This window comes from Thalassophryne amazonica, chromosome 10, assembly GCF_902500255.1.
Source record: "Thalassophryne amazonica chromosome 10, fThaAma1.1, whole genome shotgun sequence".
Classification (NCBI taxonomy): domain Eukaryota; kingdom Metazoa; phylum Chordata; class Actinopteri; order Batrachoidiformes; family Batrachoididae; genus Thalassophryne; species Thalassophryne amazonica.
Window position 1 is genome coordinate 42,023,064 of NC_047112.1, and position 13,459 is coordinate 42,036,522.

At 38.9% G+C, this 13,459-nt stretch overlaps 1 protein-coding gene across 1 annotated transcript; it reads left to right on the plus strand.

The window, feature by feature from the left end:
• Positions 1 to 698: 698 nt before the first annotated feature.
• spata1 (spermatogenesis associated 1) lies at positions 699 to 12,965 on the plus strand. The gene is made up of 12 exons (XM_034179914.1): positions 699 to 782; positions 1,034 to 1,140; positions 2,121 to 2,238; positions 2,355 to 2,408; positions 5,744 to 6,080; positions 8,301 to 8,415; positions 8,550 to 8,610; positions 8,754 to 8,850; positions 8,929 to 9,054; positions 9,813 to 9,985; positions 10,099 to 10,197; positions 12,630 to 12,965. Exons 1-12 carry the CDS (start codon positions 720 to 722, stop codon positions 12,756 to 12,758), a joined length of 1,479 nt encoding a protein of 492 aa, XP_034035805.1. The 5' UTR covers positions 699 to 719; the 3' UTR covers positions 12,759 to 12,965.
• Positions 12,966 to 13,459: the final 494 nt, after the last annotated feature.

Sequence of the window (13,459 nt, forward strand, 5' to 3'; positions counted from 1 at the left end):
AAAGAGGGCAAACATTTGCAAATGGCCACCTTAAATACCGTTTCTCATGATTGGCTTCATCTGTGTAAGGAGGTCAAGGATCAGTGAGCTTACCAAACCAATTTTGTGTTCCAATAATTAATGCTAAGTGTATTAAAATCAATAAAAAATGAAAAGGGTGTCCAAATTTATGCACCTGCCTAATTTAGTTTAAATAATTATTATACATATTCTGTAAATACTAGAAACTTCATTTCACTTCTCAGATATCAGTGTGTTTGTCTGCAATATTATATATTTAACTGAAATTGCTGATCCAAACAACCAATGATTTATAAAGGAAAATCATGAAAATTATCAGAGGTACCCAAATTTTTACATACCACTGTGTGTGTGTGTGTGTGTGTGTGTGTGTACAGTATATATATATATATATATATATATATATATATATATATATATATATATATATATATATATATATATATATATATATATATATACACTGTACACCACTGATGGCACTGGCACCACTGATGAGACAAACTTTGTTTCTGCAGCAGTTGTCACCACTGGCAACGGAGCAACCAGTGCTGGCATCCTCGTAAAAAGAACTCCAGCGTCTGATTGCACTGGATTTTCACAAGGGGGTTTGACATCTTCAGAGGACAAAAAAAACATTACTTACAAAGTCAGTGCAAACTGTTCGTCTCTTCTTTACTTTGTGTTGAACTGCACTGATGATGGACCTGCCTTGTGATTCAGCGGCACATGCTGAGGAGATGAGACCATCAAGCTGCAAGGTAAAGATAATTCAAGTGCCTCAGAAATCAAATATAATTTGTAAAAGTCTGGTCTAGGTTTATATTAAAGCCTTTAAACAGAAAACTTTACATTTATGGATGTAAAATTAACAGTTAAAGCATCCACTCTTAATTTGTTCACAAAAAATACTTAAGCCTCATGTATAAAAATAAATTCATTAATAAATAAAAATGAAACTGTGGTGTAAATTGTGTAAGATAATTTGTGTGTTCATGGCGGTGCTGTTTAGATCGTGGAGCTCCATGTGCTGTATGTGCCAGATGACCAGTGGAATGTGAAGCTCAATAAAGTTCCTGCTGAAGCCATCGAGAGCTTCGTGTCTGCTGGCTTCATCAGGTCAAACTGCTGGAAATGTTTGAGTACAAATCCTCAGATTCAGACAAGAGAAAGAAATATCTACATACAGAGAGGAACTGCACATGAAAACACAAACGTGCAAACATGCACAAATAACTGATGCACAAATCCTGCATAACATCTATACAGCATAAAGTGCTGTAATTACGTATTGTTTTATTTCTGGATTTTTAAATACATTTTTTTTTTTTAGATTTTCTTTAAATACACCAGATGGACTTATTTTTGGATTTAAAATACATCACATTCTTTTATATTTGTTTTTTAAATACACCATATGGTTTTATTTTTGGATTTTTTAAAAATACACCAGATGGTGTGATTTTTGGATTTTTAAATAGAGTATATGGTATCACACACACACACACGGTCTTATTTAAAATGTAATACACCATAGGCTTATTTTCAGATTTTTATTTTTTTATTTATTTTTAGATTTTCTTTAAATACACCAGATGAACTTATTTTTGGATTTTTAAATACATCACATTGTTTTATATTTGGCTTTTTAAATTCACCATATCGTTTTATTTTTGGATTTTTAAGTAAACCATATGGATTTTTTTTTTTTTTTTTTTTTGGGGTCTTTAAGCCAACCATATGGACTTATTTGGAGATTTTTAAATATACCATATGGACATATTTGGAGATGTTCAAATATGCACATTTGGTACTTTTGGATTTAAAAAAAATACACCAGATGGTGTAATTTTTGGGTTTTAAATAAACCATATGGACTTTTTGTATTTAAGTCAACCATATGGATTTATTTGGAGATTTTTAAATATACCGTATAAACATATTTTTGGTCATATCATCTCTAACAGGTCATTAAATTTGAGACTTGTGACACTGCTTCGGTTGACTTTCTGCAGTGTTGCACAGTGCACGTGTTTGATGAATGGATACTGTGATGATGTTCACTCGGCCACTATAATGTAAAAATGTGTTTTTCTTAGGGTTTATCCTGATGTGTCTCTGAGAGCCGTGAGGAGCGAGCTGGATGTTCTCCTCGGAGCAGAGAGGAGCATCAACAGGTTTTCCTTTCTGAAATGTGTGGGCCGCAGTTTGGCTCTGGTGAGGAACAACGCTGACAGATTAACAGCTTCACTGTTCAGGCTGCACACAAACACTGTCAGACCACAAAGGACAACCCGCTTTCACTAACGCACAAAATCTGCTTCATGTTTCAGGTCAAAAGCAAACAGGAGAAGGATCTAAAAGTGAAAACGTTCGCTCCACCATATGTATGTACAACAAAGTTTCCATGTTTGTGTTTGATGTATTTTATCAACATTTCAGATTTAAACGTCCCCCAAAATATTGTACACACAGTGATGGTACAAATCAGACTTTTTGTTGTTGTTCTTTTTTTATTATTTTTTAACTTTTCAACCAATGAATCAGTTCTTTGAGAAATCCTAAATGAATTAAACTAATCACCTGTTTCACAAATATTTTTTAAAAAATCCCACTAAATAAAACAAATGTTTCAGATATGAAAAATCTTTGATTCATTCTGTCTGAAATGAAATAGAAGTCAAGTAAGTAGTTGTGCTTGGCACTTGAGCGTCACTGCAGCCTCGGCACTCCCCTGAGCATTCTGGGAAATGTAGTTAACAACAACACATTAACAAAGCTCACATCTCCCCCCTTAAAAATAAATAAATAAAAATACACTTTTTTGTAAAACCGAACACAACAAACACACAATAATTTTTAACACACATTTCAATCTCAAAAGTTAACACTGTATCAGTTCTGAATTTGTGTGCTCCTTTTGGTGTCAACAGGTGCTCCTGTATTGGCAGGTTTGTGCGTATGCGCCATCCCATCAGCATCTGGGCTGGTGATAGGCCATTCTGTAGTGGTGCACTTTGATAGGTCATTATACTCTGATGAAAATCTGACTTTCCGTCATGTGCTTTCTTCACGAGCCCTTTGACAACCTTCACTGAGTTTTCTGCGACGCCATTTGTTCTGGGATAATCTGGGCTGGATGTTGTATGTTGGAACCCCCATTCACTGGCTGTTGTGGTCTCTCCCCTGTCCGTATGTGTGGTCAGTCTCTGTCTGTGTGCGTGTGTTAATTGTCATTGTCTTCTGTCTGTGTCCTTTTGTTAACATTCCTTGTGTTCTCTCCCCTGTCTATGTCAGTCATCCGTGTTTGTCATCCTTGTGGTCTGTCCCCTGTCTATGTCGGTGGTCTGTTTAGTCATTGTCCTAGTGATCTGTCCACTGTCCGTATCTCTGTATATCTGTTTTTTTTTGTTTTTTTTTGTCATTATGTCTTTATCATGTGTTCCTCAGTTTATCATCTTACGTTTCCCTGTTTGCACCTTGTACACTTTTGAGTTCCATGTTTGTTGCCTTTGTTTTCTTGGTTTTGTAGTTGGTTGTTTTGTGACTCCCTTTTTATGTTTTGCATTATTATCTTGATGTTTTTTGGTTCCACTCACCCCTGAGTTTATGTTGAGTTTTGAGTCTCCTTTTGTACGTTAGTGTCAGCATGTGTGTTACATCCCGGTCTCCCGTAATTCCCACACCTGCTACTTACGTTTTCATTTCATTTATATAGCGCTGTTGTGTTACCTGTGTGTTTGGATTTTGTTGTGGGTTTGTTTCTGACTCATGTTAAACCCAATACTCGTACTTTGTTCGTTGGACTTATCTCACGTGTTTTGGACAATAAATCTCCTGTGTTTTCATCTACCTCCCAGTTGGCTCCTGCCTGTTCATTTTGTAACTGCTAATCGTAACAGTGGTTAAGTCAGCAAATTCTCTACTTGGAAACTGTGGACCATATGTCTCGTGCGCATGCGTGAGTTTTTTCACGCGTGTCGGTGATGTCATTTCCCTGTGGGCAGGCTTTGAGTGAGCACTGGTCCCGCCCTCTCGGCTGAATTCCTTTGTTTGAGACGCTGCTCGAGACGGCGCGCGTTGCTTTATCAAACTTTTTTCAGGATCTGTGAGGGATATCTGAGTGGACACTATTCGAGAAATTCAGCTGGTTTTCAGTGAAAAGTTTAACGGCTGATGAGAGATTATGGGGTGTTTCTGTCGCTTTAAGGACTTCCCACGGAGCGGGACGTCGCGCAGCGCTCCCAGGCGACGTCGTCTGGCTGTTACGAGCTGAAATCATCCTAATTTAAGGCTCTGTTGACCTAGGACGTCGTGAGAGAACAGAGAAGATTCAGAAGAGGCCGGCTTGAGGAGTTTATGCGGACATTCCACTGTTAAAGGTAATTTTGTAATGAAAGAACGTGCACGCAAATTCGCACAATCGTTTCCGTGATGATGCTGCGAATCTGTGTGTGCCGCGACAGGAAAAACACCTCCGTGTTGAAAACCATTTGTAAAATTCAGGCGGCTTTTGATGGCTTTCAACAAGTGAGTATCTGAGAAATTGTTTAACAGCTTGGGCATGTTCCAACTTGTCCGTTAAGGTTTCCAACGGAGGTGTTTTTCCTGTCGCGACCCCCCGCGGTCGGGTGCGACCCGACATGCGACTCTGCCCACACGTTCTTTCTTTACAAAATGACCTTTAACAGTGGAATGTCCGCATAAACTCCTCATGCCGACTTCTTCTGAAAGTTCTCTGTTCTCTGACGACTTACTGGGTCAACAGAGCCTGAAATGTGGAAGTTTTCAACTTGAAACAGCGAGATGACGCTGCCTCAGAGCGCAGATCGCCGTCAGGTGCCGTGGGCCGTCCTTACGGCGACACTACCAGACCAAAATCTCTCATCAGCCGTTAAAATTTTCAACGAAAACCAGCTGAATTTATCGAATGGTGTCCACTCAGTTGTGCCTTACAGTTTTGAAAAAAATTTTATCAAACAAAGCAGCAGTCTCTGAGCCATTCCTAAACAATGAAAAAATCGACGAGAGGGTGGACGACTCCTCACTCAAAGACTGCCCACAGGCTAATGACGTAACCGACAGGCGTGAAAAAACTCTTGCATGCCCATGAGGGTTCAAGCATGTCTGATGTAATCACACGTGATTCAAATCCATATGGTTTTTGAAAAAAATAATAAGGTCGGATACTTTTCTAATAGACCTCGTATATGTTGTTTAAAGGTGGTTTAGTGAAAAACCCTATTTTAGCGGCCATCTTGGACGCCATCTTGGATAACTGGCTTGAGGCCAGTTTTTATTTTTGGGAACATCCTGATTGTGTTTTGGGGTCATCTAAGGAACCTAAAAAAGTTGGTTTGGTTTAGTCCTGGGAGGGAAACAGAGAATTTATTCAGAATCCTTTTCAGCATCACGTAAGACTTGTGTTCTTCCTCTTAACTGGACTGACCTTTCCACGGACCTCCTTCAGAATCTCTGAAAACCTTTTAATAATCCTAATAGACAAATGCAGGTGATCACCTCTCGTTGGTGGATGGGATTCTTATGTGCAGTATTTATTTATTTTTGGTATTGTACAAACACTGATGTGGACTTTGTCTTTTTAACTTTTACTCTTATATCCTCTCTGATCTGAACCATTTCTCGGCCCAAAATCTGTGCTGAGTCTGAATATGATCAGAGGTGTCCCGGTAACACATGTTTGTCCCATGTGCGCCTACAGGCCCCACAGCCCGAGCTTTACTTGCTGCCCGTGGTGGAGAACGACAGCAGTGTTTGTTCACAGTCTCTCACCCTGGAAACTGGCAGCATCTCCCCAGACCACCACAAGTCCTACAGCCTGCCAGCGGGAACAAAGGAGGCTGTTAAATTCTCCCACAACCCCCTGTCTTCTCAACAGCCACCTCCCACCTCCGGCCTGGAGGAGGAGGAGGAGGAGAGGTGCAGCTTTTCAGAGGAGGACATCTTCTCTTCTAAAAAGTCGGAATGTGTGGAGCAGGAAGTTTGCTCCAGAAAGGCCAAAAATCTAAAGGTGGTCCAGCCTGACTCACAGACCAAAGGTGAAAATGAAGCCTGTAATGTATGATTATTTTTTTATTTTTTAAATTTTTTTTGGAATTTAAAACAAAACACTTTTAATCACAAAGCCTATTTGGTGGGCCTCAATTACAATTTTTCAAAGTGCCTTCAAATTACCTTGTGAATTTTTGTATCAGATAAAATCCATCCAAAATCTAAAATAAATACAGTAGTGTTCAGAATAATAGTAGTGCTATGTGACTAAAAAGATTAATCCAGGTTTTGAGTATATTTCTTATTGTTACATGGGAAACAAGGTACCAGTAGATTCAGTAGATTCTCACAAATCCAACAAGACCAAGCATTCATGATATGCACACTCTTAAGGCTATTAAATTGGGCTATTAGTAAAAAAAAAAAAGTAGAAAAGGGGGTGTTCACAATAATAGTAGTGTGGTATTCAGTCAGTGAGTTTGTCAGTTTTGTGGAACAAACAGGTGTGAATCAGGTGTCCCCTATTTAAAGATGAAGCCAGCACCTGTTTTCTCTTTGAAAGCCTGAGGAAAATGGGATGTTCAAGACATTGTTCAGAAGAACCGCGCAGTTTGATTAAAAGTTGATTGGAGAGGGGAAAACTTATATGCAGGTGCAAAAAATTATAGGCTGTTCATCTACAATGATCTCCAATGCTTTAAAATGGACAAAAAAACAGAGACGCGTGGAAGAAAACGGAAAACAACCATCAAAATGGATAGAAGAATAACCAGAATGGCAAAGGCTCACCCATTGATCAGCTCCAGGATGATCAAAGACAGTCTGGAGTTACCTGTAAGTGCTGTGACAGTTAGAAGACGCCTGTGTGAAGCTAATTTATTTGCAAGAATCCCCCGCAAAGTCCCTCTGTTAAATAAAAGACATGTGCAGAAGAGGTTACAATTTGCCAAAGAACACATCAACTGGCCTAAAGAAAAATGGAGGAATATTTTGTGGACTGATGAGAGTAAAATTGATCTTTTTGGGTCCAAGGGCCACAGACAGTTTATGAGATGACCCCCAAACTCTGAATTCAAGCCACAGTTCACAGTGAAGACAGTGAAGCATGGTGGTGCAAGTATCATGATATGGGCATGTTTCTCCTACTATGGTGTTGGGCCTATATTTCGCATACCAGGTATCATGGATCAGTTTGGATATGTCAAAAACTTGAAGAGTGGGTGGTAATAAATTAATCAAAGCTTATATAATGAGTTGGAATGATGTGTGAGTCCAGAATGTTTTTTAGTACCTTAGACCTCAACAAGTTTTTGAGGAAGAACTCAGCCCTTTTATTTCCTGTTAATTGTGGAATTTTAATGTATTTATAAATTCTTTAGGTTCTTGTTATCATATACACCATTGTTTATTTTATTTCTACTTCTATTTTGCCATTTGTTTTTTAAATGGACCACAACAGAATAAGTGTTTATTTTCTTGTGTCATCCATGTATTTTTTAACATATTCACAATTATATTATGTACTTACATTGAACTTAAAATCACTCATCACTAAACATTTCACTCATGGTAATACCAACATGACTAAACCGATTGAACTTCAAAAACACATTAAATCAATAACACTAACAACACTGTTAAACTAACACAAACCACAAGAACATGTAAAACCTCAAAACCCTGAACTCCCATAGTGCATTGCAACACAGCATCCATTGTTTATCGGTTAGATAAAATTGCTAATTTCTCCAAAAATATTTGTCCTATCAACTTTCTGTTTTTGCAGCATTCATCCTTGACCCAAAATACATAAGCATGCTAAATGGAAAATGTCAGCTCTTCCCAGTTTTTGCGTGATCGAACCCATACACGCGCACACAGAGGCCACTTGGCTGTTACATTATTAAATATACAATATTTTCAAAGCATGGAAAAGCAGGAAATTTCTACATTAAAAATTTTGTGAAATGATACAAATGAATCAATCAAACTATTTTACACTGTATAAGATTTCGGTATCAATTCCCTTTACTGTGGCTTCAGGTCTTTTATGGCGATGTAATAGCACATTCAGAGCAGTGAATTGATTTTCTAATATTGATTTTTCTCATGTTTGCTTCAGGCACATTGTTTAATATCTATAAAATGCATATTTTGTGAAATATTTTCCTGCTGATCGTCATCAGATCAGCTGTTATAAATCAGTGGATTTCTCACTTTGGAATCGAACCATCCTGATGCTTTACACCTGTGCAACTTTACAACAGAGAAAGAGGAAAACTGCAGAAAGAAAAAACTCCACAAACAAAACATAGTGAGCGGAGATTCAGAAAAGGCAGAATCTTCGGAGGACAGAGACTCTGGCTCGTGGGTCACGGACAGGTAGGCTACATTTTGATTTTTGTTTAATCTTTCAAGTTTAATCATTTGTTATTGTCAGCATCTGACACACAAACACACACAGTGCACATTGTACAAATATGACTCCTGCTTTATATAACTATGTCTTTTTGCAGTCTCAGCAAATCAAGAACCACATGTACACTAAAGTCCATCAGGAATGAATCCAAAGTCGAGGTATGTCAGCCAGTGCAAAGTGTTTTTAAAATGAGCAGGAAGTGTCCACTGTCTTACAGTGACTGAGGATGTTAATTCACTGTTGCTGAGTCCAGTGGAGGTGATGAACAACACAAACATGATCATTTCTGGCCTGTTCATAGGTGACAAAAAATTCTGCTGCACTGTCTCGGCCTGTTCAGTGCTCGTCTCCACCTGCAGCTGAGGACGACCACAAACCTGCAGACGTTCAGAAAAACAGTAAGCCAGCAATCTGTCACCTACTGAACAATAACAAACATCGTTTTTATGCACCTGACACAGCTCGTCTCTTTGAAGGAGAGGAACTCATGGCAGAAATCAAGGTGATGAGAGAGGAGAGGAAATGTCTGGAGTGGACACGACAGGAGCTGCTGAGAAAGGGCAAAGACTTATTGGCCCAAAACAGACACTGTAAGAACCAAGGTATGGACCGAGGATCTGCTCGGTGAAAAGCAAAACTGGGTCATTTCAGGTCAAACGGACACGTCCACATCATCATTCATACAGGAACTATTTAAAACTCTGCACTCAAAAACAAAACTATGTCCGGGGGATGAAAATTAAGATTGGGGTACTGTTTTTACAACTTGAACTATTACAAGTGGAAACTTGATTAAAGATAAGAACCATCCTTTCAGAGGAACATCTTGGAAAGTGTAATCATCAAAAAAAAGTAAGAGCAATCAGAGATTTCTGACGTCCAATCCGGATCCGGATCACCTCCAAAATTCAGTGGAGTTTTCCATGCCCAAATATCTGTCTGTGGTGCAGATTTGGTGAGAAGCTGTGAAGTAGTTTTGACGTAATCCTTCAAAGACTATACAATGTGACACTTGATCCAGGATCCGGATCACCTCCAACATTTAATGGAGTCTTCCATGGCCTAATATGTATCTGTGGTGAAAATTTCATCAAAATCCCTGCAGTAGTTTTGACATAATCTTTCTAAAAGAAAAACAGACAAATTAACGCAGATGATTTTATTATGTCATAGGCAGACGCACCAAATACAAAACATCAGCTTTTAAATTCATGCTGGACAGTCGAAACACTTTTTGATGACTCTCTAGTTGTTGGATTTTTCATTCAAGCAAGTAAACATTTTAGTACAGTTTCTGAAAAAAATGGTTCATTTTGGCACAAATCTAAACTCTGCTGCTGTTGTCTTCACCAATTTAAAGCCCGTGACAGCTGGAAAAAGAAATATTTTGTGACAAAGAAGGCAACAGCACCGCTGGAGGACAACCTGAAACATTTGCAAGAAGGATTAGAGACATTTTACAACAAACTGTTGCAACAACTCCACGCCAGAGACAGCAGAGGCAAAGCCAGACAGCCTTGGAAATCTACAAAGGTTAATTCGTATTTTTCTGCAGCTTTTACACAACATTGTCCTCAATAACTGGGTGATTTAATTGTTTTATACATAGAAAATAAAAATAAAGGGGTGATAACTGTGAATTGCAGAATGAGCTCATCATCCAGATCATGACAGAAAGCCACGAGATCGACAGCCTGAAAAGGAAAGTAGAAGATGCCAAGATGAAGCTGGAAACAGAAATAAAGGTAAACGTTCCTGAATAGATTTGAAAATATTGTAAAGACATTCAGACAGACATTTTCCAAAAACACAAAATACTCAGCAGAAATTCAGAAATTGGTATGTGTTTTGGAGTTGATCAGGGTTGAACTGTGTTGTCATCTTCTGTGATTTTCAGACAAAAAGCAAAGATGCAGCCAAAGAAGGTTTGACATAGTGGCAGCATTAAATCTCTGGTATTTTCACTGAAAATTTTGGAGTGATATTTACTTGAAAAAACCTAGGAAAGTTTTTTAACTCAGAAATTCCAAGTGAATTTTACAAGGAGAATATATAAGTAAAATATATTAGTTTTTCTAAAAGAATAACTCCAGTAACATTTACTAGCAATTATCAAGTGAATATTTTCATTGAATTTTACTGTCTTTATTCATAAAAAGTTTAACTTTTCAGCTGTTCCCCTTGTTTTCACTCAAGGTTGCCACAGCAGATCCACTTTGGATCTGCATGTTGATTTGGCACAAATTCTACACTGGATGTCTTTCCTGACACACCTCCACATTACATGGAGAAATGCAGCAGGGGTGGGGTTTGAACTGGGAATCTTTTGTACTGAAACCAAGTGCACTAACTACTTGGCCACACCTCTGCCTACTGTGGATGATTAAAAATACTTACATTTGTCAGACAGTGGGACAAAAGAAATTGTTTAGAAAAAAGATGCATCAAGATGCATCGATGGTTGTTTTAGAATGAACACATTCATGAACTAATGATCCAAGATCTGCTGCGGCGACTCTGAGTGAAAACAAGGGCAGCCAAAGGGACTTAAAACTCAGGGGTGGTGGACAAGCGATTAGTGCACTTGGTTTCAGTGCAGATGGTTCCTGGTTCAAACTCCACCCCAGTCACATTTCTCCACGTAATGTGGCGGTGTGTCAGCATTACAGAGATTTCCTCAGCAGCTGGAAGGACGTACCTCTCTCTCTTTTACAGCCTCCACACAGATGCGCACCTTGCCATTTCGCCTTGCGACTGGCACCACTGGTGCACACCAGTCAGTTGGCTCTGTCACTTTCTCAATGACACCACTCTCCTCCCTATGCTGTATTTCCTCTTTTACTTTCTGTATTTGTGGCAGATTTGTTGTGATTTGGCATTATATAAATACAATAAATAAAAATTTAATTGAAAGAGTGTAAAAACAAACAAACAAAAAAAAAGAAGCAGACAAACTGGATGCTACACCATCGTCTCCTGCAGACGGACGGATAGCAGGACTTTCTGTATGGGAGGTAAGGAGACTCTGCGCGCTGCGTGCACTGCATATAACTCAGGGTTCTCTGTTAACTGTATTTTAACAGGCTCCGTCTTCAGCATCCCAAGCTCACCAAAAGCTTGTGCACTTCCTCAGTGTGCTTGACTAGCCCCTTTGCACATGCTGTGGGGTAACTTGAGCGTCATCTCCAACTGTAGTTTACAGGACAGCTCTTTGTCATGAATTCTCACAACCGTTCGGTCTCTAATGTGCTCCTCTCTGGATGTCACAATGTTCTGACAAGTCGCAAAGAGCTCTGATGAACATTTCTGCTTTCTCACTGGGCCGCTGTACTCTTTGATGGAAACAGGCGCGCTCATGAATTATTTTCATAACACGACGTCAGGCTTCTTTTGGTTCGCTTCCTCCGCAAAAGTGAAAGTTTTAATAAATGTTTTCAGCCTCGAGCCGTGGCATATAGTACAGAACACACTTGGACCTCACCGTCCTCCTGGTTTAGTTTTGTTGTCACGCGAAAGTGCTGGAAACATTGCTTCCATTTTCTCCATTTAGTCGTGTGGTTGAAGTGGAAATTGTCTGGAGGATTATTTCGCCATTTTCTTGAAGCTGTATGTCCGTCACCAGGTTCTGACACCATGTAAAAGTAAGTGATGTCCACACGCTACTTTTAGTTTAAAGAAGAACATTTTAATTTAAGACAGGGCACGAGCAGACAAATATGTTGAGCGAACCCGAACAACAGCACAGACAGACACACAGACACACACGGAGCGGGAGTCACTGTAGCAACCTACAGTCTTACTTTGCGGCGGCTGTCGTGACAGTCCTTTAGCACACAACAGTCCTTATGTGACAATGTTATCGAAGGACAATTATTTCCAGGATCTCCTGCTGCCAACTCTCAACATCCCAGAATAAGCAGTGATAAATAAGGATGGGACGACTGACATTACTCCAAAACATTTTGTTTGCATTGGTTTTTGATTAAGACCAGAATGGTCTGACTAGCAGGAGGAACTGTTCCTTCCAATTTGTTGACCTTTATTTTAATGCAGCACCAGGGACAAAATACAGCTGTACAAATGATCACAATTAGAAGAAACACCCTGAGATTAAATGTTTGTTTGTTCATATATATTTCTCATATTTTCTAACTTTTCCCCCCACAAACATCTGTAGCTGAGGAAACAAGCTGCCACAGAGCTGAGGGCCCTGAAGGCCGAGCTGGCCCAGAAGAGGAGCCAGTCATCTCATCTGGGGCCTGTAGCTTCTCTGAGCTTCGTAAAGAATACACGGGACAAACTGTAAATTCAAACCACCACATCTACTGTAATTTAGTCCAAAAACTGTCAAATCAATCAGCCGAATAACATAATTTTTCCTGTGAAATATGATTCACGTTCAGTTACTGTCTTTATACAAAGGGTACTATTTCATACCTGTATATTTTGTCCTTTTATTTCCTAATTACTTGTGTGTAATGGCCTCTTTAACAACTTGTTTTCATTCTTGATGCTGATTTCTAGCATTAGAAAAACATTTCATAGATTATACTGTAAAATTTCAATGATGGTAACATGATTCAGAATTTTTTTAAATGCAGTTATGTAATCATTATTAATCCACTGTCTGTGCAGATGATTAATAAAACATTTCATTTCACTTTCCACAATAGAAAAGCTGAGATGTGACTACAGGTAAAATCAACAGTAATCAATGCCACAAAACCCTAAAGCCTATGCAAACCCTAAACCCTATGCAAATATGCATCCGTGAACTCAAGCCACAGTCTCTGCTTCCGCTAGAGAGGAATATAATATATAATATAATGGCTCTGTCTTCATTTTTTGGTTTTTCATTGGCTAAACTTGGAATTTAATATATTATCCTAGTCCTGTTTTTGGTGTCACCTCCATCATGGCTCCATGTGAGCTGAGGCAACGCCAAAATTGGTCAGAAAGAATCGTCACAATCATTACATCATCACTGTACAAGACAGGAGACAAAAA

What these genes read in the sequence shown, in the direction of transcription:
- spata1 (XM_034179914.1), top strand. Translation starts at nt 720, where the DNA reads ATGATGGACCTGCCTTGTGATTCAGCGGCACATGCTGAGGAGATGAGA. An exon ending in GGCTCGTGGGTCACGGACAG is followed by an intron (nt 8,416 to 8,549) that starts GTAGGCTACATT and finishes GTCTTTTTGCAG; the next exon opens with TCTCAGCAAATCAAGAACCA. An exon ending in AGCCTTGGAAATCTACAAAG is followed by an intron (nt 9,986 to 10,098) that starts GTTAATTCGTAT and finishes TGTGAATTGCAG; the next exon opens with AATGAGCTCATCATCCAGAT.